This window comes from Rhineura floridana, chromosome 13 (genome assembly GCF_030035675.1).
Source record: "Rhineura floridana isolate rRhiFlo1 chromosome 13, rRhiFlo1.hap2, whole genome shotgun sequence".
Taxonomy (NCBI): domain Eukaryota; kingdom Metazoa; phylum Chordata; class Lepidosauria; order Squamata; family Rhineuridae; genus Rhineura; species Rhineura floridana.
The window spans coordinates 38,109,353-38,135,595 of record NC_084492.1 but is presented as its reverse complement, the minus strand read 5'-3'; the positions used below and the strand labels follow the sequence as shown (position 1 = coordinate 38,135,595).

General features: G+C 47.1%; 1 protein-coding gene across 8 annotated transcripts in view; it reads right to left on the bottom strand.

Moving 5' to 3' along the window:
- The window catches only part of PIEZO1 (piezo type mechanosensitive ion channel component 1 (Er blood group)), a 147,783-nt gene that overhangs the window by 52,654 nt on the left and 68,886 nt on the right, over positions 1–26,243 (bottom strand). For 6 of the 8 annotated variants that reach the window (XM_061594542.1, XM_061594544.1, XM_061594546.1 and 3 more), the window contains exons 4-11: positions 24,596–24,638; positions 23,827–23,971; positions 14,135–14,306; positions 11,374–11,587; positions 7,960–8,131; positions 5,377–5,466; positions 3,482–3,566; positions 91–191 (exon numbers count right to left, since the gene is read on the bottom strand). In XM_061594542.1, coding sequence (XP_061450526.1) covers positions 91–191; positions 3,482–3,566; positions 5,377–5,466; positions 7,960–8,131; positions 11,374–11,587; positions 14,135–14,306; positions 23,827–23,971; positions 24,596–24,638 — 1,022 coding nt within the window. Of the gene's footprint in view, positions 1–90; positions 192–3,481; positions 3,567–5,376; positions 5,467–7,959; positions 8,132–11,373; positions 11,588–14,134; positions 14,307–17,762; positions 17,961–23,826; positions 23,972–24,595; positions 24,639–26,243 lie in introns of those variants that run through there. The other 2 variants (XM_061594543.1, XM_061594549.1) reach the window with 2 other exon arrangements.

Below are 26,243 nucleotides of genomic sequence, written 5' to 3'. Positions count from 1 at the left end.
CTGCTGCTCTTGCAGTTTGCCGTCAAGGTCCCTTGGCCGTTCCCACCCTGAGGTCTCCCAGCGCATGGCTGTGGTGCCCCAGCGTCTTACCATCATAGCAATAAGGGCGCAAACGTAACTCTGGTTCATGACGACATGGCCCAGCGAATGCAGCAGCGGATTCTCCTTCCGGCACTCCCGCTTCCTGACGGCTGCAAGGGAGGGGCTTTATTTACTTGTTTGCTTATACATGGCTAGATTTTTTAAAAAAATCTCTAAGCAGTATACAACATGAACCCAGTAAATAACAACATAAAACCAGTAAAACAGTTGGGTAAAACGTATATATAAACCAAATAAAAGCAGGAAATTCAGGGAATACACACAGACAAAAACGGGCTCTGCTCTTACAGGTGAGAGAAAGCCAAGGGGAAAAGGTGTGTCTTGACAAGATGCCAAGCACTGGCAGTTGCTGCATTCCATAGCAGAGGGGCAACAGCTTGTTTTTCAAGTCACATATTGTAGGGTGCAATACCACAAATAGAATTTCCCCAGATGATCTAAGTCAGATGTGGGGGATCTTTGTCACTCCAGATGTTGCTGAACTACAACTCCCATAATCGCTGGCCACTGACCATGTTTGCTGGGGCTGATGGGAGTTGTCATTCAGCAACATCTGGAGGGCCAAAGGTTCCCCACAGTTGATCTAAGTGATCTGACAGGTCTATACAGGGTCAGGCAGTCTTTCAGCCGGCATGTTACAGCCATCCAAGCAAAAAAAAAAAAGGCTGTAGGAAGGGGAGGGCTTATGGGTAAGTAAGATAACAGTGTCGAATGACAGAGGGAGCTGCCTTACATTGACTCAGATCCTTGGCTCATCTAGGCCAGGAATGACTACTCTGGCCGGCAGCAGCTGTTCAGGTTCGCACATCTTTTCTAGTCTGAGATGCTGCAGATTGAACCTGGGACCTTCCACACCAGTCCCAGCACGGGCGCTGGTTTCTGCTGAGTCAGACTCTTGATCCATTGACCCGGTGCTGCCTACCCAAAATCCCTATAACTGGAGGTGCCAAGGATTGAACCTCTTGCACAGAGGTGGGGAACCTGTGGCCCTCTATGTGTTGATGGACTCAACACATTCCTGATCACTGGCCTTCCTGACTGGGGACAATGGGAGATGGAGTCCAACAACAACTGGAAGGTACCAGGTCACCTAATTCCAGCTCTAAGTATGGGCTCATTCACCGAGCTCTGGACATGCAAAGAGACTAAACCAGGGACTTTCTACATCTAGCTACAGGGCCATCCCAGCCAGTGGAGGCTGATCCATTAGGGCAACTGGGGCAATGCCCCACTAACGTTAATCTACCCTCAATCAGCCCCTCCTGTCTGCCTTCTTACTTATAACCAGTCCAGGGGGGAAGCACAGGCTGCCGGCTTCCTCCTCCTCCTCCTCCTCAGTCTCAGAGTTGCCCTTGTACAACTCCGCAGGCAGGACCATGGGGGCAAAACCAGGATGAGTTGGCTCTGCCTGCCATTGGCTCTGGCTCCACCTACTGTTGGGCTCTCTGCCTTCTGCCCTACCAGTCCCAGTTGGTGACCAGCAACCACTGCATATCTGCTTTATCCAGAGTCCGGCCATTGGTACGTCTAGCTCACCATCGTCTCCTGGAGCTGTCATTTGCTCATTTGTTGCTGGAAATATTTTTCAGTTGGATCGGCCAGGGATGGAGCCGGAGACCTTCTGCACGCAAAGCCTGTGCCGTACCGCTGAGCTATGGCACAGTCTTGAAGGCTGCACCTGGTTTGCAAGGGCCTTTCATCTGTCTGAAACTTCCTGCCAAGCATTTTCACTAGATAACCCAGCATGGACAGGGCAATGTAAAATTTAGGACATGGAGGATCCAGGCCTCTAAGTCAGAGAAACTCCTGCCTTTAGGGCTAGATTCTGTATTTTGTTCTCCGCAGCTGGACCAGAATCATGCACATCCAGGCTATGAGCTTACAGGGAGCACTTTTATCCCCCAGAAAACAGGGCAGGCAGCAAATGCAAAAGGGGCAGCCGATGTCCCTGCAGTGCTGCCTTTTAATCACCAGGAGGAAGCAGTGCCTCAGGCCAGGCCAGGCCAGGCCAGGTGATTCCACGACAGTTTACTGTTGGGTCAGTGGCTTATGCAGCAAATGTCCACACCTACGCTTAGTGTCAAAAGGAGCTTTCAGAAGAAGTTTGGAGAAGGACCTTGCCTTCTGTTTCATCTCCCTTTACTCAGGGACACCAAGAATGGCTGAGTGGAGTGGAACCCTTCACCACCAACACCAAAGACTGGGGGCGCATCCAGACTGTTGCTATTTCTGAGTCGGATTCAAGAACATACCAGCAAATTCAGGTCACACAATTAAAGTTGTTTTGGAGGTCTTGTGCAACCCGCCTGTTTCTCTACAAAATCTGATGTTTTGCACAAATGCACCGGAACGTGAAGGATAACATATGCTTGCTGCAACGGTCATCTAATTTCCCCATAAACAAATCAGGATGAATGAGGTCTGAAAGGAAACTCAGTCAAGAATATAGGGAAAGTCTACAGCCAGATCAGGCCAAAGGCCCATCTAATCCAGCATCCTGTTTTCACAGAGGCCAACCAGATGTCTATGGGAAGCCCACAATCAGGACCTGAACACAACAGCAACTGTCCCCACTTGCGAGTCCCAGCAACTAGCATTATGAGGCTTACTGCCTCTGACAGAGCACAACCACCACAGGTAGTAGCCACTGATAGCTTTATCCTCCATGAACACTCAAGTTGGTGAGTTTTGCTTTCGTTCTGGACCTGACTTGCCATATTTTACTACGCACTGATTACATTAATATAGGGTCTTTCCTTGATGGAGCTCAGAGCAACTTCCAAGTGGGTTTCCCTATCCCAGACAGATCTGCTTAACTTGATGTGTTTCCACATCACTCTGAGCCCTCCAACTGACCTCTGGGGAAAGAACCTGGGTGTCATTTGCAGTCCCGACTAGCTCCCTTGTTCTAAAGAGCCATTTGATCCTTAAGCATCATCCTTGCACACTGGAAGCACCTTCTGACAGAGGGTAGGATCATTGATAGGCTATGCTGATCTGTTCAAGTGGAGCTTGAAGGAAGAAGGTCCGGCCTTTCAAGGTGCAAGTTGGATTGGACGTCCCCTTTCAACTCTCTGATCTGTTATTGTGGGGTTTTTTAATGGAACAATGCATTTGTTTTGTTTTTGTTTGTGTTGTAAATTACTTGGGAGACCTTCAAGTAGGAAGCAACTGACAAATCTAAGTAATAATAACAATAATAGCAACAGCCATGATCAGTAGATTGTATTGTAGCTAGGGAATGCAGGAGTTGGCCCTTGGGACAAGAAAGGAGGAAATAATCTTCTGCAAGTTTCTCTTGGCCTAAGTCCAGGAACGGAGCAAAGAGGAACATTGCTACAGCCTCCTCAGTACACCAGAGCACAGCAGTAATCCTTACCTGGCTGCTCTGCCTCCCCAATCACATGCACAGTGCAGTCCTCACTGTCAGCCCCAGAAGCCTCAGTCTCAGAAACCAGCATTGGCTGTAGAAGAAAAGAGGGATGAAGCAAGGGAGAAAAATGATGAGGCAAATGGACACCCAGCAGGCGTCAAAATCTGGGCAATTCGGCAGGCCGCTCAGACCTTGGAGGCACCAGGATAAGGAGGGCACATTCCAGAGGGGCAGCCACGTCAACGTGAGGTGAAACATGTGGCACCTAAATGCTTAACTGGTTTAGTGGGAGAAACTTCCACGGACTAGAGAGCACTTTCCCAGATGCATGGAGTGCAATCCTCAGTTGGAAGATTATATATGGAAACAGAGGGTGGGGGAATGTAAACATGGCCAAAGGCCATGAAATGCAAGAAATGCAGCCTGCGATGTTTCTGTGTGAAGCTCAAGGAGCTGGAGCACACAAGGGGATGTGTCTCTCTCCCAAAATGGAGTCAGAGGCGGTGATGTGATGTGGATTCTGAAGCCCAATTTGGTGCAACGAATGGGATTTGGGGAGGGGGGAGGAAGCAGAGCCTAATTTTATTATTTATTTCAAAATTGTATAAACCACACCTTCTCCCAAAAATGGATTTCAGGGTAGTATATATAATATTAAAACTACAGAAAACCTTATATAGAAATACAATAAAACTGAGAGGAAACAAACTATCCAGCCAGCTGAAAATACAGTACTTTAATTAAAATGCCTGGGCAAGTAAAAAGGTATTAAGCTGGTGTGAGAAAGAAGAACTCATTCTAAGCATGCCTCCCTTAGAAAGGCATCCAAAGTCAGGGGGGCCACCACAGAAAAGGCCCTCCCATATGTATATGCATAAAGCGTTTCTCCTATTGGTGGAGGATGCAGAAAAGGCTCCTCTGATTATCACAATGCATGGGCAGGTTGGCATGGGAGTAGGCACTCTTGTCAGAGATTTGGGCATCAAGGGCTTTAAGGCTAAGCACTTCCATCTTGAATTGGGCTCGGCAGCAAATAGGCAGCCAACGTAGTTCCTCCAGAAATAAGCAAATGCGGTTTCATCTAGGTAAACCAACCAGTTGAGTTCTGCACTACTTGAAGCGTCTGAACCATTTTCAAGGGCTTCCAGGGCACAGAGAGTGCAAACCCTCGGGGTTGTAGCCAACTAAATCCGACTTAGAGCTGAAATTAATGGACCTAAGTTAGTCATGCACATCAATTTCTATCGGTCTACTCAAAATAGAACTAAGATTGGGTGCAAACCTCAATCTCAAGAAAGGACATCAAAAACAATCCAGAAAGAGAACTCTGAGGGAAGTGAGGAATGGGCTCCATAGAGTTTAAGTTACCCTCCTGAGTAAAGCCAAGTCCTGGGCTACACATGCAGGAGTCACATGAGGCAGTCAAATTCTGGACTGTACCGCTTCAACCTTGGCATGGGGCGGGCTATCATATTTGCATGCTCCACCACGTTTAAAACAACAACAATCCATCCTGCAAGTAAAGAACTACCATGTCAGGGACAAATATTTTAGGACAGTCCACTTTCTGTTGTGCTACTTTTCTGTTTGAAGGGAGATCTCTCTTTCTGTCTCTCTCTCTTTTACTTGTACATAGCAGAACACTAAAAAATGTGTTCCCCTACCTGCAATCTGAAGTGGTATAGTCCTCTGTACCTCTTCATCCTGCTGCATGTATTAGACTAGGCCTGCTGTTTATGTGAGCAGCTGCAACCTAATTTCTCTGCCCACCTCTTTGGAGTGCCAAGTAGAGTCAAGCCCCACAACTATGCGCCCCCAGGCCCACTTTCCCTCTGTCACCGAGTGCCTGGGAAGCTTCACAGTCCCAGCCTGCTCACACAGCTATTCTGCAGGCACCTCACCTCAGCATCTTCAGACAGGGCTTCTCGCTCTGTGGACCAGTCCTCCAGCTCCAGGAACTCGGATGTTGAGCTTGCAGCATCCCTCTGCTGCTTTTGTTTGAATTAAAAGAGAGAGAGAAAAAGACAGAGTGGAGAAAGGAATGCTGTCAGAAGTGTGCTCTTTATATGGAGGTTTGGAACGTTACTGGCAACCTTGGTGGGCTTCCTTAATCCCTAGCTAGAAGCCAACCAATCCGATGCCCTTTGATATGTCGATGATTTTCAGATCATACAGTGGGCTGAGTTTGTTCAAAAGCCTGCTCAAACTCCTTTCACAGGTACAGGCATCATATTCAGTACAATATAATGCTGTATTGTCCTTTTTATCGGGACTCCTGACTTGATCTTATCACTCCAATTCTTCAAAAAAATCCCAGGGAGGTCTGATGCATTTTATTTCAAACATTTACTCTCAAATTGGAACCTGCAGGTCAAATGTAGCGTGGCAAGATTTTATGCATCGGCTGTTACCTGTTGGAAAGTGATGATGGAAAAATAGTAACAACAATAATAGCTAACCTTCTGGGTGCTTTTTTGCCCACTGGGGTATTTATTCAACACCATTAGAGTCACATTACCTCATGTTGCAGCTACTTGTTTCTTTCTCTGTATAATGTTGATATGTCTTTATAGTTTTTAATATTTTATAGTGCTGGTCTTTGACTGTAATAAATGATTGATTGATTGAATATAGTATTCATAGTTTTCATAAATCAAAGAATTTCACAAGACCCTGGGAGCAGAGGAAGCTGCCTTATATTGAGTCAGACCATTGTTTCACCTAGCCCAGTAGAGCCCAGCCACTCTACCCTGACTGGCAGTGGCTCTCCATGGTTTCAGGCAGAAGTCTCTCTCCAGCCCTGCCTGGAGATGTTGGGAATTGAACCCAAGACCTTCTGCTTACAAAGAAGATGCTCTACCACTGAGGTACAGCCCTTCAGTAATTGTTAAGGCAAATCAGCAAGGTCAGACTCTATTATTATCCTTGTGTTATAGCCAGTACAGCTGGTATAGCACAGTGGGGAGGAGAGCCTGGCTGGGAGTCCAGAGTCTGTACGTTGGGCAAGCTGCAGAGTCCCAAGGAGCCCAGTTGCCCCCCAGCTGACAGTTGCGGACAAGGGAGGGGCTGGCTTGTGCAGCTGTGGCAAGCTGAGTAGGCCCTGGCCAGCTGGGGAGGACTAGCCTCAGAGGGAGGCAATGGTAAACCACCTCTGAATACCGCTTACTATGAAATCCCTATTCATAGGGCACCATAAGTCTTGAAGGCAGTCCATTTCCATTTCCTGGGATGCCGTGCTGCTGTGCTGTTGGCCAGGGCAGACTCAAGCCCAGGACTCCAAGGCCTTCTTGTGCAGGAAGGGGGCTGGGGGAACCTGGAAGGTAGCTGTACTGTCTTTGGCCCCACTCAGTGGGGCTTCAGGAGAGAGCCTGCAAACAGACCCCGCCTGGGGAGCAAGGGCCAGGCCTCCCTTCTTTTGGTAGAGGACCCTCCCTTAGAGACCTGGCTACTCCGGCCTCTCCTCCAGACTTCCATGGCTCCTGGATTGAGAATGAGATCCTTGTTAATGCTTTCTCCCCTGACATCTCTAGGAGCCAATCAGTGTGAAAGGGGAGAGTTTTAGTTACTGAGGAGAGTCTTCTCAGTGGCTGACTCACCTCCTTTCACTCTGATCAGCTCCAATCAGCAGGAAAGGACAAGGAACCATGTTAGAAGACTCTTCTCAGTGACTCCTTCTTCATGCTGATTGGTCTGTAGGATGCTGGAAACATAGGGACCCTGATCCCAAAAAAGTAGGGGGACTAAGACCCCTTGAGACCTGGACGACTACACGCCTGGTAATAGCTGGTGTGTGCTGAGGCTTAGAGATAGCTGTTTCCTTAACACTGCCTAGGTGGTTTATGGCTAAGACAGAGGTTTGAATCTGGAAGCACAAGCTCGTCGCTCTTAATCCATGCAATACCACACATACACATGCCTCTATTACTATCTCTCCCTTTTTGTGGTTAATGAGCACCCACCCCAAAACTGCACTGGAGCTGCTCATGTATATATTGTGGCAGCTGGATCATTTCCCAGAGGGCATGTTTTTAAAACACTAAAGAAACAGAGAGTGGGGATGGGCAAATCTGTCAATCCTGGTTTCTCATTTTGTTCCAACCTTTAGTTCTCCGCATTTCTGCATTGATTTCCTTTTTTCAAAAAAGTCCTCATGAAAATTCATCAACATTTTAGTGCAAATTCTTTCTTAATATACACATTTTGTCCCATATACACATGTGCCTTTCATGCACACTTCCCTCTGAGACACACACTTTTGCGCATATTATTTGGTTGGAGAAATGCATCAAAAGCTTTGGAGAACTGCGAATTCAGAAGAATAGCTGAGTTTCAGTTAGCATATTGCTTCGTTAAGTGCAAATTAGGCAGGTTTGAATTAAAATCGGAACTAAATTTCTCCTCCCCCCCCCACAGATCCCTAACAGGGACAAGAGCATCAAGACAGGTGGAGCCAAAGGGAGCAACACTGGCCCAGCACAGCTCACCTGCTCGTAGAAGTGTGACCTGCGGAGCTTCACCAAGGTGGCCAATACATAATACAGCAGCAGGAGGATACCTGGGTTGACGTAGACGGGCCAGGGGAGGCTGACGTCCAGGAGCAGCGCATTGGGCTTGCTGCAGCCCACGTGGCGGACAATGGCTTTTAAGCCAAACAACCTAGAGGGCGGACGATACAAGCAGAGGAAAGGTTTAAGGCTGGCTTAACCATCCTGCCTTCCCTCCAAAGAATCCTGGTGACCAACTGCAGGTTTACAGACATTACCTGAAGCGCCCCAGCTAAATTCACAAGGGACTTTTGCATCCAGCTGGTGGCACTACTTGGCAGTACCAGCAGGAGAAAATGTTGACGTGTTGATGCTCACACGGAGCTGAGAATCTTCTACTGGAGATCTCTAGCCTCACCCACTCAACTATTAATTGGGCTTCCCATTTGCGAGACGGATACAAAGATTTGAAAACTGCAAGTAGCAACAATCAGGGACTGCCAATACACAGGAAACTGGCATGTAATACCAGGGAAGACTATCTGTCCATCCAGACCAGAATTACCCACCCTGACTGGCAGCAGCACTCCAGGTTCTCAGGCAGAGAAGGGTCTCTTATCACCTGCTGTCTGAGCAATGCTTTTCACCCAGGGGTGAGGAAGCTATGGCCCTCCAGCTATTGGTGGACTCAAACTGCCAAACCCTGACTACCGGGCCATGCAGGTCGGCACCAATAGGTGTTGAAGTCCAACAATATCTGGAGTGCCACAGAGGTTCCCCATCCCTGTGTTAACTGGAGATGTTGAGGACTGAACCTGGGATCTGCTGTGTGCAAAACAGGTGCTCTGCCCCTGAGCTATGGTCCCTGTAAGGCTTAAAGTCTAAGCAAAAGCAAGGCAAGGAACTAAGTCATGTCGCCACTGCAGGACTTCCCACTCTCACAGCATGCTGGGCAATCATGAGTTCTTACAAACCATGCACTCCTGGTAACTGAACTCTGATTCTGGGGAATTGCAAAGATGCCTAGATTTTGTAAGGCATACAATGAAAGTTTCTTCGCTATATTTTCACAAGCATCACTTTCCCAAATGTTCAGTGTATTGTCTGTTGGCAATAAGTCACAAAAGCCACAGATAAAGTTGCAAAGAACAAGAAGGGGAATTGTCCCAAGCTGGCCAGTGAAAAGACATTCCCACGGGAAACCCCGTAAGTAACAGAAAGGGCGGCGAACACATGCAGTCCATCTTACAGATGCACAGGCTCAGGAGGTTCAAAGTGACCGAGGCAAAAGCTCCCTGCTTTGATCCTGTGCTGGTGTTCAAAGAGAAAGAAGCCCTTCTCTGATTGCATAGGTGTGGCTAGGAGTCATTCTCCACCTGTTGGTCTGCATGTGGCTAACCCTGAGGTCGAAAATAATTGTGTCTGGGAAAGAAAACAGACTGCACACAGTTCTCCAGGTTGCTCCACCTTCCCTTCAATCTGGTTCCTCGGCTTTCAAAGGGTTTGGAGAGACAGCAAAGAAACTGGACAGGCTGGATTCTTCCAGTCAATCCCAGCTGCCCATTCACTGTCTCAGGTGAGACAGAGATTCAAGGTGGGCAGACATCCCAAAGTGAAACTTGTACCCAAATTGTCTAGCAATGGGAAATCTTCATGCCTTGCGGGGAAGAGCAAAGCCCCATGGCCCCTGCACTGAGCCTGCTAGGATCTCTCAGCTGCCCACTCCATGAATCAGGGCTGGCGAACCTCATAAGAACATAAGAAGAGCCTGCTGGATCAGGCCAGTGGCCCATCTAGTCCAGCATCCTGTTCTCACAGTGGCCAACCAGGTGCCTGGGGGAAGCCCGCAAGCAGGACCCGAGTGCAAGAACACTCTCCCCTCCTGAGGCTTCCGGCAACTGGTTTTCAGAAGCATGCTGCCTCTGACTAGGGTGGCAGAGCACAGCCATCACAGCTAGTAGCCATTGATAGCCCTGTCCTCCATGAATTTGTCTAATCTTCTTTTAAAGCCATCCAAGCTGGTGGCCATTACTGCATCTTGTGGGAGCAAATTCCATAGTTTAACTATGCGCTGAGTAAAGAAGTACTTCCTTTTGTCTGTCCTGAATCTTCCAACATTCAGCTTCTTTGAATGTCCACGAGTTCTAGTCTTATGAGAGAGGGAGAAGAACTTTTCTCTATCCACTTTCTCAATGCCATGCATAATTTTATACACTTCTATCATGTCTCCTCTGACCCGCCTTTTCTCTAAACTAAAAAGCCCCAAATGCTGCAACCTTTCCTCGTAAGGGAGTCGCTCCATCCCCTTGATCATTCTGGTTGCCCTCTTCTGAACCTTTTCCAACTCTATCATATCCTTTTTGAGATGAGGCGACCAGAACTGTACACAGTATTCCAAATGCGGCCGCACCATAGATTTATACAACGGCATTATGATATCGGCTGTTTTATTTTCAATACCTTTCCTAATTATCCCTGGCATGGAATTTGCCTTTTTCACAGCTGCCGCACACTGGGTCGACATTTTCATCGTGCTGTCCACTACAACCCCGAGGTCTCTCTCCTGGTCGGTCACCGCCAGTTCAGACCCCATGAGCGTATATGTGAAATTCAGATTTTTTGCTCCAATATGCATAATTTTACACTTGTTTATATTGAATTGCATTTGCCATTTTTCCGCCCATTCACTCAGTTTGGAGAGGTCTTTTTGGAGCTCTTCGCAATCCCTTTTTGTTTTAACAACCCTGAACAATTTAGTGTCATCAGCTAACTTGGCCACTTCACTGCTCACTCCTAATTCTAGGTCATTAATGAACAAGTTGAAAAGTACAGGTCCCAATACCGATCCTTGAGGGACTCCACTTTCTACAGCCCTCCACTGGGAGAACTGTCCGTTTATTCCTACTCTCTGCTTTCTGCTTCTTAACCAATTCCTTATCCACAAGAGGACCTCTCCTCTTATTCCATGACTGCTAAGCTTCCTCAGAAGCCTTTGGTGAGGTACCTTGTCAAACGCTTTTTGAAAGTCTAAGTACACTATGTCCACTGGATCACCTCTATCTATATGCTTGTTGACACTCTCAAAGAATTCTAATAGGTTACTGAGACAGGACTTCCCCTTGCAGAAGCCATGCTGGCTCTGCCAGCAGTCTTTCTCATTTAGCCTATGAGGCTGTTTTGGCCAAGCCACGCCTACCTGCCATACACCTGATGTCATATATGTGTCCTCTTCCAGTAACCTAATTTGAGTGTGTGTGAGTTTTTAGTTGCTGCTGTTACATGATTGAGAGCCAGAAACCCTTGCAGATCTAATGCAAACCACACAGAGGTCTACTGGTTGATCCTGATTAACACAATCCAGGTATTTGACACCCTCCACCTCCTCGTGGCAATTCACAACTATCTCCCACTTACCGTGCCCAGAGGCTAGTGGATGGAAGGACTTTCTGTATAAAGGGAGTCTGGTAGCCATAGAGGCAAATGAGGTGGCCTCCGGCAAAGACGTCCACCATGACACACAGAGTGCTGAAAGCCAGGTGGCTGGCAGGGAAGTGGCAGGCCCACCAGGTGCAGAGGCCAACAAAGACCAGATAGTATACGCTGGAGAAAGCGGAAGGCAAGGTGATCCCTAGGATGGGAACAAAAAGGCAGCAAAGGTTACAGCAGGGTGGGGAACCTCTTTAGAGCGAGCTGGTGGGAACTGACCCCACACAAAAATATTTCCCATGGAAACAGAGGCATGTATTTGATTCTTGATAACTCTACTTTTTGACCTTCCATTTTCTCCATAGAATTTTTTTTTTACAAAGTTTATAGAAAGAAACAAAGAAAGCTCTGCAAACACACTTTAATCTTTCCTGACTGTGAAAAAGGCAAAAAGAACTTAGTTATCTCCCAGTAGAAAACAAGGTTCATGTACAGCTAAACTGCAAGCCCTGCCTTAGGCCTTATTCAAAGCTTCCAACTTCAAAATGCAATTGCATCCCAAAAATTACATGCATGCCACTGCGTCATGCATGGACTACTTTTTGCATATTTGTAAAGAACGCAAATATGTTGAGATGTATTCCCACCCTGCTTTGATCTTCTTTTGTCACAGATTTACTTGCTGAACTTTGCACAACATCAAATCCACTTATCTGAACTCGGAAACCACCAACCCACAGAGCCTCTGTTTTGCTAGGGTTCAGACTCAGTTTACTGGCCCTCATCCAGCCCATCACCAAGTCCAGGCAGCGGTCCAGGGCTTGCATGGCCTCTCCTGATTCAGATGTTACAGAGAAATAGAGCTGGGTATGATAAGCATACTGCTGACACCTCGCCCAAAATCTCCTGATGGCCACTCCCAAGGGCTTCATATAGATGTTAAACATCATGGGGGACAAAACGGTACCCTGCGGCACCCCACAGCACAACTGCCAGGGGGCCAAAAGACAATCACCCAATGCTATTCTCTGAAAACGACCCTGGGGATAGGATCGGAACCACTGTAAAACAGTGCCTCCAATTCCTATCTCCCAAGTTGGCCCAGAAGAATACCATCGTCAATGGTATCAAAAGCCGCTGAGAGATCAAGTAAGAATACCAGGGTCCTACTCCCCCTGTCCTTTTCCCAATAAAGGTCATCCATCAGGGCGACCAAGGCCGATTCAGTCCCATAACCAGGCCTGAACTCATATTGGAATGGGTCAAGATAAGCTGTTCATCCAAGCTGTGCCACAAAACCCTCCTGACCACCTTCTCTAAAAAAGGGTTTCTTGACGACTGGGTGATATTTGTCACAAACCAATGGGTCCAGGGTGAGCTTTTTCAGGAACAGTCAGATCACTGCCTCTTTCAGGCTGGCTGGGACCACTCCCTCCCGCAAAAACATGTTGACCACACCCTGGATCCACTCGGACATACCCCCTCAGCAAGCTTTAATAAGCTAAGAAGGACAAGGGTCGAGAGGACATGTTGCTTATTGCATCGTCACAAGTACCTTGTGTGAATTTCTCCTAATATACACATTTTTGCAAAGCATATTTTCCTTAATATTGTTATGGGTTTGGGGTTGAGATGGATGATTTCTATGAGTCCCTTTCCAGCCTCTGATTTGGAACCCTGCACCTGGTGGTGAGAAAACCACCCTGCTGGTCAGATGAGTTCCCTTTGTTAGTCTAATAGACTGGGCAGGTGAGTTAATGGACCTATCAAGTGCCCATTAACTAGGCCAGGGATATCCTATTGTTACTGAAACTCTTCAGGAGAGCCCCCCCCCCCCCGCCCACTTCCTGAGGCCAAGGAGAGGATTCAGTTTTGAGTTGTGTCGGAGGAAAGGCTGGGAACTGGAGGCAGGCAGAGAGGCGTTAGGATGTCTCCTGTAAGCCTGATGGAAAGCAAGATATTGGACTGCTGATGCCTTGAACCCTTCCATTTTAGGCTCAGGCTGGAATGTGTGTAAATAAATAAACCCTATTTCATAAAGACACCACAGTCTCCGCTGACCTTCTTTCCAAGGAAACCAAACCCTGGGTAAGCACAGGGACCGCTGGAGATCTCTTACCGCTTGGAGACTGGGGTGGCGCACAACAATATTTACATTTCCCTAATAGAATTTTAATTTATTTAACTAACAGAATGTGTATACCGCTTAACTGTAAATAAAACCTCTAAGCGCTTTACAAATAATATAAAATATACATTAAAATTGTCAATAAAAATCAACATTAAAAACAAGTTTATAAAAATAGGAAAATGAAATAAAACCAACGATTAAAAGTATACATTATAAGCTAAAATGTATACACCAACTTTATATGTCTAGGGTTTTTTTGAAAAGTATACAAGGAAGGCACCTGTCTCATGTGAACGGGAAGTGAGTTCTGAAGTGTAGGTGCCATCACTCTAAAAGATGGGTCCCTTATAATGCATTTGTATGTTATTTTCACTAATATATGCATTTTATGCACACTTTATCGTAGCATATGAATTTTTATACTCATCTTTTGACTGGACAACAACACTGAAAAATCTGGAGATGTGCAAATTTCAAAGGGTGGCTGTGTTTTGATTAGCATGTTATTTCAGAAAATACAAATCAGGTAGATTTGCCTTTAACCACAAACTTAATAGAATTTCTCCCCCATCCCTAATTGTGGGCAATCATCCCTTCCACTCCTCCTTTGACACCTACCTGCCAGTGCAAGCAACACAATGGCCAAGACTTTCCAGACCACCATCAAGAGCCGGTGAGCGGTTATGCGAAGCCGGGCAGGCAGCCGCGCTGGCTGCCTTGGAGAGGCCTCAGCTGGTAGGTCAGCTGCTCCTCGAGGCTTTGACTCACCTCCATCGAAGGCTGCTTCTTCCTGAAGAGAAGGAGAAAGCAACGAAGGACTAAACACTACTATGGGGGGGTGTGTGATTACTACCCTCAGGGCCTGATGCAGCCCCCTAAGCAAAGGTGAATACTGCCCTTACACCAAAAAGAGGCTAGCTGCCCCTGCAGTACACAGAAAAGCCCAAAACACAGATTCTTTTGAGCTGCATACAGAGATTGTATCGGAGGTGGGGGGAAGCATAGGGCCCACCTAGATGTCCTTTTTACTGTGCATTCACAATGGCTTGTGCTCATCATAGTGTTGGGGCAGTTAAGCATGATTCTGCTTTCAGTACTGCTTATGCCTGCAAGTTTGGGGGCAGGCTTCATTTGCAGTCAGTGCGTGTCCCACAACTTCCTGCTGAAAACCTGTAACTTTTCATGCCACAAATGTTCTGGTTTATTTTTTGTCCCGCTTTTGATGCGCTGCAGCACTGGAGTGCCCCTCCAGACAGCAATAATGCGGTAACATTGGGGAAGCCTTGCAGAACAACTAGTCTAGTGGCATGATGTGTGGACAGCCCAGTACAGTAGGGCCTCACTCGTATGGCGGGTTACGTTCCAACCCCCGCTGAAAAGCGGAACCCGCCGAAAAGTGGAACTCCTTCTATAAAATGGTGCCCAATGCCCGAAAAATGCTGTAAAAGCATAACAAGCACCGCATGAGTGGGGCCTTACTCTAATTTTAGCCACCGTATTAGCGGAATGCCGAAAAGCGGGCCGCCGAAAAGCAGGGCCCTACTGTATAAATCTTCCACTAATGCATTATTATTGTGTTAATGACATGTTGCAGAATAGCCCCCCACCAACAACACAAAACACCAGTACGGAGGGGCCACCAGTTGCTTACTGTCAGCAGCAAAATGTACAATAGAGAATTCCAGAAGAGGAAACAAACACCCACTTCAGAAAGCTACAGCGTGGGAACCTTTACTAATGGACAAGCTCACTGAGTCACTGGGAAATTAAACCCTTGATCTTATGGAGTATGGCCAGAGCTGCAGACTCTTGGTGCTTAAAACACACACACACATATACACATACAAGCTGAATTCTGATTATGCAAAGCCATTAAAATCTGCATCCCGTTACTTATTTTGCATAATATTTTGAGGGGGCTTCTGAAAATCAGGAGAAGGGGAAAAGGCTATCCCCAGAGCTGATGTCCTGCCCCTCTCATCACCAGAAGAGCAGCTAGTTGACACACTTCATTTGCAGGCTGAAGGGCTAGCAACTTGCCTTTTTTAAAAAAGAAAACTGAACATTGATGTTTAGGGTTTTCTTTAAAATAAGAAAGGTGATGGCGATACTGAATTCTGCCTAGATAGCCTGACCACAGTGGCCCATGCATTGGTAACGTTGAGACTCAATTACCGTAGCACACTTTATGTGAGGCTGCCCTTGTATCTGGTCCAGAAGTTGCAACCAGCGCAGAATGCAGCAGCCAGGCTGCTCACAGGAGCAGATCACTGGCAACATGTCACCCTGCTGCTGAAAGAGCTGCGCTGGTTGCCAATTTGCTACCAGGCCAGGTGCAGGGTTCTTGTCTTAATTCACAAAGCCCTAAACAGCTTGGGCTCAAAGTACCTTAAGGACCGCCTGACTCCCTACGTCCCATCTCGATCACTGAGATTTTCTGATGGGGCACTCTGAGTGGTCCCCCACGCCCTTGAAGTTTGGTTGGCCTCCACCGGGGACTGAGCCCTGCCCTGTGGAACTCGATACCAACAGAGGTTTGGCAGGAACCATCCCTTCTTTCCTTCAGGTGTCTCCTGAAAACTGAATTTTTTAAACAGTCCTTTTAATAGGAATTTTGTTTTCCAACCAGTGCAGTACTTATGGGTGCTCTCATTATTGTTTTTAACTATGTTTTTATTGGTTTTTAATTATGTTTCTGTATGTTGTAATGCCGCCTGACATTTTAGATAGGCCTTTTAACATGAATTTTGCGCCCCCCAGCCAATGCAGTATTTGTTGATGCTTTTTCATTGTTTTTAATTATGTTTTTATTGTTTTTTAAATTTAATTGTGCCTTTGTATGTTGTAAGCTGCTTTGATATCCTTCTGTGAAAAGTATGGCTTGTAAGTACTTTAATGAACAAACACACACACAAACTTCTCTAAAAGGTCAGCTTCTGTCTCTGCAAGTTGCAATTGAAGGAACACAAAATCAACCAAGCACACATTTAATGTGTTTGGGGAGGGGGGAGAGAACAAGCTCTGAAATAAAACATAGCTGCATAATCCCAGGCTATGGTCCGAAGGCACATGAGGCCAGGTCCCTACTGAAGCTAAGCAGGGTCAGGTCTGGTCAGTGGCCTGGATGGGAGACCACTTGGGAACCATATGTAAGCCGCCTTGGGTTTCTATCATGAAAAGAAAGGCAGGGTATAAATGTAATAAATAAATAAATAAATAATTTGTCAGAGACAGTATGCCTCTGAATGCCAGTTGTTAGGAATCACAAGTGGGAGTGTCCACTTGCACACCTGTCTTGCTTATGGGCTTCCCAGACGTGTGGTTAGCCATTGTGAGAACAGGCGGCTGCTGCGCCATGATAGGCCTTTGGCCTGATCCAGCAGGGGTCTTCTTATGTTCTTAATATCACAGTCTTTAATATGTGTGCGTTTATCTTTAAAGGAATATGTTAAAGGGAACATGCATCAAAATATTACACAAGTTACGCATCATGCATTTGCAGAACCACAGACATCTCTGAAAAAGAAAAGTAGTTTCTTGAAAAGTTACAAGGCCAGAACATGGGAGGGGGGGGGAGGGATCAGGACCAACCTGGCATTGAGCGAACCTTGTGGAGGCAGCTGAAGAGTAGCCGAGGTATGAGAATTAGATACCGCGGTCCACCTCCTCCCAGTGCAGTCATGCCGGGGAGGGGGGGAACACTGTGTACAGAGATCACTTACACTCTCCTGAGAGCAAGATAGGACAAAATGACACTTAATCTCCCGCTGTAATAATGGTAACATCCCCAGTAGCTGTGAAGGAGGCTGTGGGATTGGGGGAAGTCCTCCTCAGAGGGGTCTGTAAGCCTGCTTTACTCCTTGCCTTCTGATCAGCAGCCAGAGCACGTGTTGTTTTTATTAAAAGAAAGCCCTTGTGCCAGATTTAACTGGCTGATATGACAGCACAATCCAATGCATGTGCACTCAGAAGGAAGCCCCACTGAATTCATTGATCCTTACTCCTGGGTAAGTGTGCATAGGATTGCATTTGAGTTTCTTTTTGGCGGCTGCTATTCGGTGTGCCACCCTCTGCCCAGCCCACCCAGCTGGCTGTTCTAATGTTGCTGCTGTTTTAAATTGACCGGCTATTTTTTAACTTCTGCTATAGAAAAGCATTTAAACCAACAAATAAGCCACTGGGGTTAGCAGCACACGACCTGTCACCAAGTTACACGAGTCTATACAGTTTGGGGGAATGAGCGTACGTGCGTTTCTTTCCAGCCCTGCGAAGGATGGCTTGGGCAGTCCAAGATGTTCCCGAGAGAGATGTGCCCAGCAACCAGAGCTCTTTGCTGAAAAAACAAGGGCCTTTCCCCGCCCACCAAGCCTCCTGCCTGCCCCTTGACCCAGCACCTGGCCTTGCTTATTTCATTAGCCGCTTTTGAAAGCGCATTCCACAAAAGGCCTGTTTTCCTTGGCTGCCCAGCTGGGGTTCCCAACGCCCAAGCGATTTTCCAGCCTGATGTGGCTTCCAAAAAAAAAGGTACTTGGCTCCACCTCCTCTACGCTGGGCGCGCTTTGGCCACAGGCCCCAAGTCCGGCCCAGATCAATTGCGCCAAAAATGTACAAAGCAGAGAATTCCCCACCCCCATCCCCTCGGAGAATCCAGTGGAAAGGGCCGTGCAACAGGCTGCCTGACTTCAGAGTTTCCAGCTTTAGCTTGGATTTGCTCAGTGAGCAAGGACAGAGAGAAGGGATCGAGAGAGGAGAGGGGAGGGGGGAATACCCTTCCCATACTGGGATTTCCTAAGCCCCATAGCAGGAGGGAGCTGGTGAGAGGCCCAGCCTGCGACCCCAGCCATGTTCCCTGTCCATACAAAGAGGTGGGGAATTAAGACTAGCTGGAAGCTATGTCTCCTCCAAGCCCAGATGTATGCAAGCTAGTGGTGAGAATGCACTCTGCATATGCTCGGAGGCAGATGCCTGTGTGTTAATTACCTACACATAGTCCCTAGCAAAGGAAAACAGCTGCTGTTGAACAATTTAGCCCAGCCTGCCTATTATTACTATTACTATTACTATTACTATTACTATTATTATGTATATCCCACCCTTCCTCCCAAAGGAACCGTTTTCTCTCCTCAGCCACAATTCACTTCGTTTGCACACCTTTGCTGGAAAACCCTTACCTGGTGCTACTAGGGGCTCTTTCGCTCTCTCGCTTGCATGCATCTCCTTCTATAAGAGGGCTAGGCATGTACAGTGCAGAGGAAGCGGCTTTAAGAGCAGCTGATTCAAAAGCAGAACTGGGAGTTTCACAAACATCATCCTTGTTTTATTTGCATGCTGCCTTTCCATGGTCAGCCATGGCCGAAATGACTCAGAACAGCAGGGGAATAATGGACAATAAGAAGATAACAATATAAGAGGCAACTCTCTGATAGTTGGGTGAATCGCATAAGAACAGCCATTAATGAAAATTCTGTCTGAGAAAACTCAGTCCAGGTATCATCATCATCATCATCATATTTATATCCTGCCCTTCCGCCCAGCGGGTAGGGCTGGGAATATCCCCCATCTGAAACCCTGGAGAGCTGCTGCCAATCGGTGCAGACAGTACTGAGCTAGATGGACTAATGGTCTGATTCAACTTCAGCCATGTTCCTATGTTCCATTGCAGGCCTCTGTATGTGTGCATGCATGTGGGGGGTCAGCTACCTTTTTGTGCCCATGGGCACATTTGCAAACCAAACAACTGTTGTGGGCACCACATACACCCTGCAGTCAAGCACACACTGCAACATGTTCTGTTGGCTGCAAGAGAATGCCTCTGTTTCTTTCAAGCCTAATTTCAGCAGGGGAAGGAACCCGGCAGGTGCCAGGGAGGGTCTCAGTGGCCGCATGTGTGCCCATAGGCGCCGTGCTGGTGATCCCTGGAGTATGTAGTGTGGTCTCTTCCGCTCAAGAAGCTCTTTTGGGCAAAGTAAACATAATTTGCCAAGCTCCTGCGACTTCTTTTCCTGAGATTTGAGAGATTGCCTTCTCCCTTATCAACCTTCCTGGTCACTGAGGTCATCTGAAGAGGGCCCCCCGGTGGGGCCACATGCTCCCAAGGTCTGCTTGGCGGTCACTCAGAAAAGAACATTTAGTGCAGTTGTGGGGAAGTTTAGCCTTTCAGATGTTGCTGAACTATGGCCATGCTTGGTGGGGCTGATGGGAGCTGCAGTTCAGCAACATCTGGAGGCCCAACGTTTCCCCACTCCTGATTTGGTGCAATGGCAGCTGTACTATAAAAGAAAATCAATACAGACGCACGGCATGCGCCAAAGGTTTGTGGCTTCCAGCACATATTTAAAAAGTTCTTTTTTAGGCGAGCCTTTGGGGGAATAGCAATGCAGCCTGGCATTCAGTTTTGCAGGTCTGGACAGATTTGATTTGTATTCTTACTTCTTGTTGATTACATTTTTTCCATAATTTGTTTTTAAACATGTTGTGCACCATTTTGAAACTGTTGTATTAGTGGTCTATAAACCTCAACAAATAACTAAGACATTTTAAACTCTGAAGACAACACAGGAGCCCTATCTTGTATTCAGAGTGGCAACTTGAAGTTGGGGAGTGTGAAAGATGGGCAGCTGATGGGCAGTTGGGAGCACGCCTTGTTCCAGGAACAATCAGGAGCTCACTAAACTCCTGATTGTTCCATTGAAGCGCCACCCTTACCCATCCCACACCTGACATCATGTATGACATCAGGTGTAGAGCAGGTGGGTGAGACTTGCCCCAAACAGCCTCACATGCCAAATGGGGAGGCCAGGCAGGCCTAGTTGAATGCTCCTGAACTCTGCTTGGCTAGAATATGCCTCTGAACTCTGATGACGACAACTCTGGCTTGTCTGAATGCAGGACAGATAGGGGTGTGTGTAGGAATTAGCGTACTATACAAAGGTAACATTTACATCCATTGCTCCATTGTTTGCCTCTGATGTCACCCACCACTTGGCATGTGGCCACTGGAAGGATGCCCAAAAGGAAATACGGCCCTTGCCTGCTTCTGATTTACTCCCACTCTTCCTGTGTCCTGTCCATCCTAAGTGCTGCTAAACTTCCTTTGCTTGATCCCATCTTCTCTACACTTCTGATGTGAGTCCCCTCCTCTTCTGCAAAAGCCTTTCATTGAACCATCACTGAGAAAAACCTTACATCATTGATACTCTCTTGTCCAACTCTATGGCTCACCAGATTTCCACAGAGAAACACACACGCCTAACCCTTGCCTTGCCTGTCTTTAATGTGACCTCCAAGGCCTGGGATGCCCCTGGGGCTCAGACAGAACCAAGTATGTGCCAAACTGCAAGAGGTGCCAGACAGCAGGTGGCAACTTGCTGGACTGGGCTGCTGAAACTATCCCTCAGAGATCTCACACCAGCCCTGCATAGCAAGGCCTCTGTTAAAGCCATGGTGTTTGTTAGGGAGTCTCTACGGCAACATGGGAACGGCAAAAGTCACTCATCCACTGGGGCGGATGTGGGAAACCTGCCTTGGAGGTTGGTGAGTCACACTCTGAGATGCCAGGAAAGTGTTTCTCTCTCTCTATCTCTCTCCTCTGGAGCTAATTGGGGGTGCAGGGGGAGGAGAAGCAGAGAAGTGGTGAATGCTGGCAAGAGAGGGAATCATGCTCATGAGAAAATAAAGAGCCAAAAGGCCTATCTAGTCACAGAACCATAGAGTTTAAGTGGGTCTTGTGGGCCAGGGGTAGGGAACCTTTTGAATCTTTCTTCTGCCCAAGGGCCACATCCCTTTGTATGCAATCTATTCAGGGGCCACATACTAGAGGTGGGCGTAGCCCAAGGCAAAAGTGGGCAGGGCAACAGATGAGACACTCATTTTTGTACAGATCAGAACTGTATTCGTTTCTAGTCATTCAACCATTACGAAACAACATTTAACAATATAAAAGTAAGACAAAGTAGCAGAAATAGATGTTAAATAAATAAACTACAACATGAACAAACTTAGAATGCTGAATTTTTCTTAGCACAATCATGCCTTGCTCCTTAAAAGAGAAAAATGGTTATTCTTAACAAATACTAAAATGACTAAAATGGAATACAATATAATCTATGTGGATCTTAATAAAAATATGCAAAAGCAGAGTAAAACCTTTGTACAATAACCCACATGCCGATCATGCACAAGTCCCAGGTTTTTACACACATTCTCTGCATACCTCTTTTCATTTGGGCAAGCAAGAGGAATTTTCACGGTTCAAGGGCTCATTCCAGCCAAGCAAATGCACTAAGGGGGAGGAGGGCTGGGGAGGGGAAGGGCCTGAGGAGAGTCCCAAGGGCCGGACAGAGAGGCCTAGAGGGCCACATTCACACCCTGGGCCTTCCCCTGCCTCTGTTGTAGGTCTTCTAATCCAACCCAGTGCAGAAATTGCAGAGAAGCATCCCTAACTTGGCTGCCAAACATCTGCTTGAAGGCCTCTAATGAGGGAGAATTAATATTCCAGTTCTAACAGGCAATAAGCTGGTGAGGTAAGTTGCTTCTGTTCCCATTTTACAAATGGAAAGCAGAGGCCTGAGACATAGCGGACCCCCTCCAGACATCCTTTTTCATTCTGCATTCATGATGGTTTGTGCTCATGATGATGGTGTCAGGACAATTATACGTGACCCCATTTTCAATGCTGTTTGCACCTGCAACACTTTCAGGGCAGGCATACCGCTTCATTTCCAAACAGGGACTGTCATGCCACTTTCTACTGAAATCTTGTAACTTTTTATACACAAATCACGTGGGGGTTTTGTTGTTGTCCTGCTTATGTTGGGCTATAGCACAAAAATGCCCTTCCAGATGGCAACAAGACAAGACAACGTGTGGATGTCTCATTGTAAATCTACCACTAATGCTCTATTATTGTATCAACGACAAGTTACAGAATACTCCTCCAAAAAAACCCCAAAACACCAGTCTGAAGGGACCCAATGGTAATGTCCACAGCAGTGGTGTAGTGGCAAATTCAGAAGTACAAGGTCCCTTCAAAATAGTCATAGCCGCACCCCCTTCTAAGATTATAGAATATTCTGGTAGGGTTTGAATATCACTTTCTACTTCTCTATCACTGTCATCATTTGACTGTCCCTTCCCACTGTCAGAGATATTACTTGAATTACTGAATTCAGTATCTACATGTTTATCTCCTGCTGCTACCAAACTGCTTGATGATGTAGATAGGATGCTATCATCCGGATTCACTCCTTTCACTCTGAATGGCTCCAATCAGCAGGAAGCAACAAGGAAGCAAGTTGGAAGACTCTTCTCAGTGGCTTACACACTCCTCTTTCATGTTGATTGGCTCATAGGACACTGGAGACATAGGGACCCTACTGGGACCTGGTTCCCAAAAAAGTAAGGGGTCTAAGACCCCCTGAGACCCTGGACAACTACACCCCTAGTCCAAAGCCACCCAAGCAAGTACATAGCAGAGGTCAATCACCTGCATTACCATAAGGGGATGACACTGGCTGTCAACTTAGTCTCAGTGTTGCCTTTGTAGAACTCAGCAGGGAGGAGAATGGGGACAAAACCAGAACTAGTTTGCTCTGGCTCCACCTGCTGGTGGCTTCCCTGCCTTCTACCCTATCAGTCCCAACGCACACCAGCCATCACTATTTTTTTCTAAAGGCCTGGAACAAGAATACTTCTAGCTTTACTATTTTTCATATATTTTATCCTATTTTACCGTAAGCTGTTTTGGGGAAAGAGGAGTGTAGCATAAATTACAAGCATTAATTCCAAGAGACAGTCCAGTTACTCTAGCAAGACTGAACATGGGTGGGCCCAAAAGAAAGAAAATGTGTGTTGTATCCCACAAGGCCGTCCCTACTGTTAGGGAGAGTGAGGCAGCCAACTATGATCAGGTGTTGGAGGACAGAACTGTGTCTGCCACATTAGGCTGCCCCGGAGCACGCAAGCCAGTCTGGAGGGTGGCAGCACCATCTTGTCCTGCACCTCAAGCAGCAAACCAGAGCAAAGAAAGGAAAAGGAAAAGCACACTTAACAAATGGGAAGGAAATCTGGCCAGGCATAGCCTGGACTTTCCCTAAGAACATCAGAAGAGCCTGACTGCTGGGTCAGGCCAAAGGCCCATCTAGTCCAGCATCCTGTTCTCACAGTAGCCAACCAGATGCCCATTATGGGAACCATGTAAGCAGGACGCACGTGCGCAACGTCACTCTTTCTTTTCATCCTCCCCTACTGCAGCATACTAAGCTGCAACAGGAAATATGCTGTACGTACTGCAACAGTTAACAGCCCCTCACCTGTTCTGGCCTTCTGCTCCAGTCTATCGGGTCACTCGTTGGCTTCAGGCGGCTGCAGACGCCAAGGCAGATGGCAGAGACCAGCAGGATCCCAAAGTCCGGGGCCACCAGGCGCACCGAGTTGGGGATGTCGTTCAAGTGCAGCCTGGAAGTTAAAGTGGGGGACATACCACAGTGGTTGAGGCAGCCTCATACGTATCAGCCAGGCCAGGCTTCTGCCTGTGCCAACAGCCAAGGGGACTTGGAGCAAAATCAAACACTGCTCTTCTGACGCTGGGACCACAAATTGCTTTCCAAGGCCCAAGGCCAGAGAAGGGGAAACTGTGGCCCTCTAGATGTTGTTGGGACTCACAATGCCCATCAGCCCCAGTCAGCAAAGCCTGGAGAATCACAGGTTGCCCATTCCTGCCCTAAGGATTAATGGTTTGAAGGGCACAGGGACAGCCATCATGGTGACCTCCAGATGTTGTTGTTGGACTTCAGTTCCCATCAGCCCCAGCAAGTATGACCAGTGGCCAGGTATGACGGCAGCTGCAGTCCAGCAACATCTGGATGGCACCACGCTGGCTATCTCTGGGCTAGAAAACAACATTGAGCTTCAAATGCCCTCTTCCCTATGACTTCCCAGCTGCCTAAAAATATGGTTCTGTATTGAGTCTCACCCTCCCCCACCCCCAAACAGCCAGTGCCACAGTAGCCTGCCAATGGGATGCAGCTCTAAGAGGATTAGCACTCATCCAGCCACCACCTCCCTCCTCTTTACCCTTACCTTGTGACTCCAATATGCTGGGCAAGAATTTCCCATGTGCTGCCTGCAAGGAGGTGAAAACAGAGAGATTATCAGCTGTTACGTTGATGTAGTTCCCCCAATGAATAAGTGTTGGTTGCTAACTAAAACAATTTGAAGATTCTAACATCACTTATGCTGCGATAACTACTCCTGGACTGAATTTAAACTGTAGTATCCCACATTTCAGAGGGGAATTAGAGGATGAAGTTAGGCGAAAGAGAATCTACAACTCCCTAGAAAGACCAGCAGTTCCTGATCTCCTCTTTCCGGGGCAAGGAACAAACAATCACATGAAAAAGAACAGGGTGATTGTTGCCATCTCTGGTGGATGAAGTTCCTAGAGGAGCTGAAAGTTTCATTGGATGTTGCTCCACTCTTCTAGGAGACCCACCTCTGAATCATGATTGCAAACACCGTATAGGAATTCTTCAGAATACCTCCCTCAGACCAGCAAGACTGCTTCACTTAGGGCAACTGACAAAAGTAAGGAAGTTAGCTGGTACTCAACAACCTAATTGGACAACAAACTTTGGAAACTGACTAAAATTATAAACATGAATACCCCTGGGGAAAAACAGAGAGTGTAATAGACCCAATCATCCTAAAGTGAAACTTTAATCGGTTTAAAATTGTGTATATTCCATTTGCTTGCAATCGCGCTGTAGCACCACAGACTTTGGCATCTGGCACAGAATCCAGTTTTCAGATATCTGCTGCTTTTGGGTTGGTTGGAGCGGAGTTGTAGCCCTAAACACCTGGAGAGCACCAGGTTGGCGAAGGCTGGATTAACCCTTAGAAGGTTTGGAGAGAGGTGAGAGGACATTTTGATTCAAAAATTAGATTCCAACGTTCCCTTTCAAAATAATATCTATATATGAAGATTTGTTGACTGAAATGGAAAGGCAGTAACAGTTGAAACGGAACGTTCTATAGATCTGATGGCCTGTTTTATTTTTAAAGCGTCCACCAGCATGCAGAACTGCTGGAACAAACAGGCTGAATGGTTCATCAGGATCTGTGAAATACTCCTGACAGAGAGCATCTCCTCCCAAGTTAAGGGAGTATTACTGACTCTGCTAATATCAGCAAATTTTTCCCAATTATTTTTTTTAAAAGGTAGTTGAAAAAAATGGAAATGGACTGCCTTCAAGTCTATCCTGACTTATGGTGACCCTATGAATAGGGTTTTCATGGTAAGCGGTATTCAGAGGGGGTTTACCATTGCCTCCCTCTGAGGCTAGTCCTCCCCAGCTGGCTAGGGCCTGCTCAGCTTGCCACAGCTGCACAAGCCAGCCCCTTCCTTGTCCGCAACTGCCAGCTGGGGGGCAACTGGGCTTCTTGGGACTCTGCCGCTTGCCCACGGCTGCACAGGTGGCAGGGCACGTCACCCCTGAGCCACTCCCTATGGGGGTGATCTTTAGCTGGCCCTTGACACCCATGAGACACGAGCGGGGATCTGAACTCACAGACTCTGGACTCCCAGCCAAGCTCTCCTACCCATTATGTTATACCAGCTGTTACCTTACCTTAATTATTTAGATTCCACACATACACAAGCTGAGAATATACACAAGCTGATTATGAAATGCATAATCACTGGATACTACATGTCTTAAGACGGGTCTTT